The following is a 5,810-nucleotide window of genomic DNA, read 5'->3' as shown; positions in this document are numbered from 1 at the left end:
TTTTTTTTTTTTTTTGGTAAGGCTGAAGAGTATTCTATTGTATAGGTACACACAGACACAAACACACAATTTCTCCATCCACTTATGTGTCAATGAACACTGCATCTTAGCTATTGTGAATAATGCCGTGATGAACATAGGTATACAGATATTTCCTTGAGGTATGTATTTCAATTCCTTTGAATATATACCTAGAATAAGATTTCTAGATTATATGGTAGTTGTTTTTTTTTTTTGGAAACTCCATAGTGTGTTTCATAATGGCTAAACAAATTACACTCCCAACAACAGTGTACAAGGGTTCCTTCACTTCACAACCTTGTCAAGATTTGTTACCTGTTGTCTTTTTGGTAATAGCTATTCTGACAGGTCTGAGGTAAGGTCTCATTGTCATTTTAATCTATATCCTTAATGATTAGTGATAAGATTTTTATATACCTATTGGTCGTTAGGTTGGTTTTAATGCTAAAGTGGAAATAGACTTTCATAACTTTGACTTCTTTCCTTCTCATTCATTAATATGATTATAATTTACATTTTTGGTTGTTGTTCTCTAGCTATCACTGCTAACAAAACCAATGGTTGGGGCAAATCACTCCGTGGTGTCAGAGTTTGTGTTCCTGGGACTCACCAATTCCTGGGAGATCCGACTTCTGCTCCTCGTGTTCTCCTCCATGTTTTACATGGCCAGCATGATGGGAAACTCTCTCATTTTGCTAACTGTGACTGCTGACCCTCACTTGCACTCCCCCATGTATTTTCTGTTAGCCAACCTCTCCTTCATTGACCTGGGTGTTTCCTCTGTCACTTCTCCCAAGATGATTTATGACCTGCTCAGAAAGCACAAAGTCATCTCCTTTGGAGGCTGCATCACTCAAATATTCTTTATCCACGTCATTGGCGGTGTGGAGATGGTGCTGCTCACAGCCATGGCCTTTGACAGGTATGTGGCCATATGTAAGCCTCTCCACTACCTGACCATCATGAGCCCAAGAATGTGCCTGTTCTTAGTGGCTGCCTGGATGACCGGCCTTATCCACTCTGTAGTTCAATTGGTTTTTATAGTAAATTTGCCCTTCTGTGGTCCTAATGTATTGGACAGCTTTTACTGTGACCTTCCTCGGTTCATCAAACTTGCCTGCACAGACACCTACCGACTGGAGTTCATGGTTACAGCCAACAGTGGATTCATCTCTTTGGGCTCCTTCTTCGTACTGATCGTTTCCTATGTTGTCATCATTCTCACTGTGCTGAAACAGTCTTCAGCTCGTTTATCCAAGGCTCTGTCCACACTTTCAGCTCACATCAGTGTGGTAGTTTTGTTCTTTGGCCCTTTGATTTTCATCTATACGTGGCCCTATCCCTCTACACACCTGGATAAGTTTCTGGCCATCTTTGATGCAGTTCTCACTCCTGTTTTAAATCCTATCATCTACACATTCAGGAATCGAGAAATGAAGGTGGCAATGAGGAAAGTATGCAGACAACTAGTAAATTACAGGAAGATCTCCTAAGTTGTCCTACCTTAATTTGATCATCCCCAGGATATTGGGTCTATTTTGTTTTTCATTTAGGAGGGAGGGAAATTTGCTTCTGAAAAGAGAAAAAAGTTACATATAAATTATTTAGAAACCAAATATTATACTTTTAAGCTTAATTCCTAAGAGTAATTATTAGAAATATGTAAGATGGAAGGCTATTTGAAGGCCTTCTGAAAAGGGAGAAATATCTCCTTCATCCAGTGTAGTTCAGTGTGACCTTAAATTGACTGTATCTGCAAAGACAAACATTTGCAAAGAAGGGCACATTCGCAGTACTCCGTGTTAGAACTTTAACATGTCTATTTGGTGAACACAAATCAAACCACAACAGTAGTATACGTAGTACAGATATATGAGAATAGAAATGATTGTAGTATAGTTACCTATTTATCAGAGTAAAGCTATTTTTAAAACAAAGTTAGTAGAAGTAACTTTTGCTCTTTCATAGGAAATTAACTATGTTTTTTAAAATAATGGAGCATATAAAGTCAGCATAAAGCACAAAAAGTGATTCCTATGAACTACAGAATTTTTGTCTACTGACAAGGACATTTACAAAGAAGACAAAGAATAACATTTACTGTTTTTTTAAAAAAGAAGAAAGAATAAATTTGTTATGTCATTCAGAGAGAAAGCCAAATTCTAGTCTTGCTTTAGTGTAATATTTGGCAATAAAGCTTCCCTGAGATTAAAAAAATAGATCCATGAAAGCTGAGCTGTGAAAAACTTTGCCAAAATTTTAACATATATCATCGCTTCTATTCAGAAGCATTATTCGTAGTTACATACATGCAACAAAACAGAATTTACTTCCTCACACTTCTATAGCTTTCTGTTTCCTTTGGGTTTTGTCTTTTACTATCGTTCTTCACATATTGGAATAACTAGACATTTTATTTTAGAATGAATCTACCCCTTTCTCCCTCTTGATAAACAAAATCAGATCATATTACATTGCATAGCCTGTCATATTTTTTGGTTATTATTACTTCTAGTTTCAATCACTCATAGTAATTATGACTTTAACCAAAGAAACTGACTTTTATTTCATAGAGAGTATTTGCTAAAGAAAACTAAAACCTGATAATATTTAATGTGGCAAAATCATTAATTGGTTTTTGAGGAACCATATATTTTATTGAGGAATTATTATAATAGTAGAAAAGAGACCTCGGTGAAAGTTTGGGCTCAGTTACTAGTACAACAAAAACAAGTGGGAATTTATGGCTACGGAGGAGGTTGTAGTTTCTGTGGGTGGAAAATTATTAAAAAGAGACATCAAAGGGAGAATTCTTGCTAAACTGACCTAATAGGATTCTGGCTGCAGGTAGGCAAGAACATATCAAGGATGGAGAGAAGGAATTAGATCAGATATCAAGGGTAATCAGATATCAAGGCTGGAAGATTCTCTCTAAACTGCCTTAGCAGGATTCTTGCTAAAACTGGGCTATGCAGGTTCAGTGGAGAAGAGGGCTAAGGTTGAGGCTTATTTGGGAAGTGGGATAAGAAGAGTCTGACTAAATTTTGATCAAGGGGAGAGTCTTTGTCAACTCAAAGATGGAAAATTGAGTATTGCCTGACATATACAATTATTTTAGTAACAGTAAAGCTCATGAGCACTCAAAATATAACCATTTACCACCACAATTATTCTATTTACATCTTCTTAAAGGAAGTAAATGTTTTTCTTAAAATAGGAAAAAAGAAAACATTTACTAAGATGATTTGAACACTCTATAAAGGTATGAATAAAGTGACACAAACACATCATACACACACACAACACATTCTCCATGACCACTGCCCCTCAGCATTAGAAACAGTAATGGCTTCCTGCTGTAGCTAGTCCTGGATACTTAACCATTCCTTGTTGGTTTTTTTAGTATCACTGGCACTGTTGGAAATTAAATTTCCTCATTTACTCCATTTGAATATTGTACTTTTTCTTGGTGTGACCCTGATATAAGTATTTGTGCACAGAAAAGCCCCAGGAAAGAGCACCTCAAAATGATTTCTGGGATTAGCTGGCTTGCATATTTAAGGAGTACCTGTATAACTTCCTTATCTCAGGAATACTGGACTTGATCACACAAGGTTCTTCTACAAGTTCATGGAAAATTCTTGTTATGAAAGAAACTATGCATGGGTTTCAAACTCTTTGCACCAAAATAAACTCATACTAACTTGTGATAACATGTCTAAAAGGGATCTAGTTTGAGGCACAGGAAGGACAGGACATCAGTTTGAAAAGAGCCCATATCAGAGCAACACGATTTCTTCTAAAATTGAAGCAAGAACAAACACCAGATTTAAGGTGACGCTTGGGCAGAAAAATGGTGAAATCACTGATGCTTTACAGAAAGTTTCTGGAGACAATTACCCAAAGAAATTATCGGTTTAAAATTGTATAACTCATTTTAAAAAGGGATAAGACTATGTTCTATGTTGAAGATAAAGCTTGCAACATCAGGGCATTCACATCAATTTTTGAGGAAAAAAATTAATCTTGTTTATGCCCTAATTGAAGAGGACCACTGATTAACAGCACACACAATAGCCAACTCCATATACATTTCAATTGGTTTAGCTTACACAATTCTGACTGAAAAAGTGAGCAAGCTTTTTACTCGACAGGTGCCAAAACTGTTGCATCTAGATCAACAGCAGGGAAGAGCAGAGCTTTCAGTGGAAATTTAAAACAAGTGGGAACAATATCCTGAAGCATTTTTTTTTGAAGAATTGTAATAGGACATGAAGCATGGCTTTATCAGTATGATCCTGAAAACAAAGCACAATCAAAGCAATGGCTACCAAGAAGTGGAAGTGGTCCAGTCAAAGCAAAAGTGGGCCAGTAACGGCAAAGATAATGGCCACAGTTTTTTTGGAATTCTCAAGGAATTTTGCTTTCTGACTTTCTAAAGGGCCAAAGAACAATAACATTTGCTTATTATGAGAGTGTTTTGAGAAAGTTAGCCAAAGCTTTAGCAGAAAAACACCCAGGAAAGCTTTACCAGAGAGTTCTTCTCCACCAAAACGAAGCTCCTCCTGCTTATTCCTCTCATCAAACAAGGGCAGTTTTGTGAGAGTTTTGATGGGAAATCATTAGGCATCTACACTGAAGTCCTGATTTGGCTTCTTCTGACTTCTTTTTGTTTCCTAATCTTAAAAAATTCCTTAAATGAGACTTCTTCTTCTTAATTTAATAATGTAAAAAAAACTGCCTTGACATGGTTCAATTTCCAAGGACCCTCAGTTCTATAGAGATGGACTAAATGGCTGATATTGCTTACAAAAGTGTCTTGAACTTGATGGAGCTTATGGTGAGAAATAAAGTTTATATTTATATTTTTATCTTTTAATTCCATTTTTTCCCACAAACTTTTGGAGATCCTCCTTGTATGTAGAATAAAGTTGGACTTATTATTCGTTTTCACTTGTGTTTGTGTAGAATGAAATGCAGGTCAAGGCAAGGCACTATAAGCTCCATTACAACTAAATGTCACAGCCACTTGATCTCCCAGTGCCCTACCCTTTTTGCTGGTGGTGGTACTCTTTCATCCAAGTCTGAACAAACCAGCCTTTCCTTGCATTAAAAAAACATTTATTTTTGATTGGCTTTGTCTGGACCATAGGACTATAACAAGAATTAGGTCCCACTACAACTTGAGAAGTACAAAGCCTGCTCTGAAAATATAAAGTTTAAACTAAAAGAGTTACAGGATTTTCTAAATATTTGCTGGGGTCTGAGGAAAAGGCATATGAGTGAATTCAATGGTTAGGCTGAAAAATACTAATGAGACAAAAATCAGACAGAAATCAATATGGTACATCACCTGAGATTTAGGCATTAATAATTGATTTGAGCGCCTGGATAAGTGCTAACAGCCTGCTAGGTTGGTTAATGCAATCCTGTACTCAGTGAAGTTGTTCCAGTATAAATGTCCATCAAAGGGCATCCATTTTGGAGGAGGCACTTAAATATCATATGCGTTAGAAATCATCCAGCAAACCTGAGGCATGTGATTAAAGTTAAATTGTTATCAGCTTAAAATAGACTAGTATAACTTCATGATAAACACAAAGCAGAACCTATGGTTGATTTGCAAAAGACAGAGAGGAGGGGCCGGGTACAGCGGCTCATGCCTGTAATCCCAGCACTTTGGGAGGCTGAGGGGGGTGGATCACGAGGTCAGGAGATTGAGACCATCCTGGCTAACATGGTGAAACCCCGTTTCTACTAAAAATACAAAAAATTAGCCGGGTGTGGTG

General features: G+C 36.8%; 1 protein-coding gene across 1 annotated transcript; it reads left to right on the top strand.

Annotated features, from left to right (window-relative positions):
• The first annotated feature begins 578 nt into the window (after window positions 1-578).
• Window positions 579-1,514, top strand: LOC100580250 (olfactory receptor 4F3/4F16/4F29-like). The gene has a single exon (XM_012506911.2). It carries the CDS (start codon window positions 579-581, stop codon window positions 1,512-1,514), a length of 936 nt encoding a protein of 311 aa, XP_012362365.2.
• Window positions 1,515-5,810: the final 4,296 nt, after the last annotated feature.

This window comes from Nomascus leucogenys, unplaced genomic scaffold (assembly GCF_006542625.1).
Source record: "Nomascus leucogenys isolate Asia unplaced genomic scaffold, Asia_NLE_v1 001882F_21359_qpd_obj, whole genome shotgun sequence".
NCBI lineage: Eukaryota > Metazoa > Chordata > Mammalia > Primates > Hylobatidae > Nomascus > Nomascus leucogenys.
The sequence above is the reverse complement of the archived record's forward strand: the minus strand, read 5'-3'. Positions and strand labels throughout refer to the sequence as shown.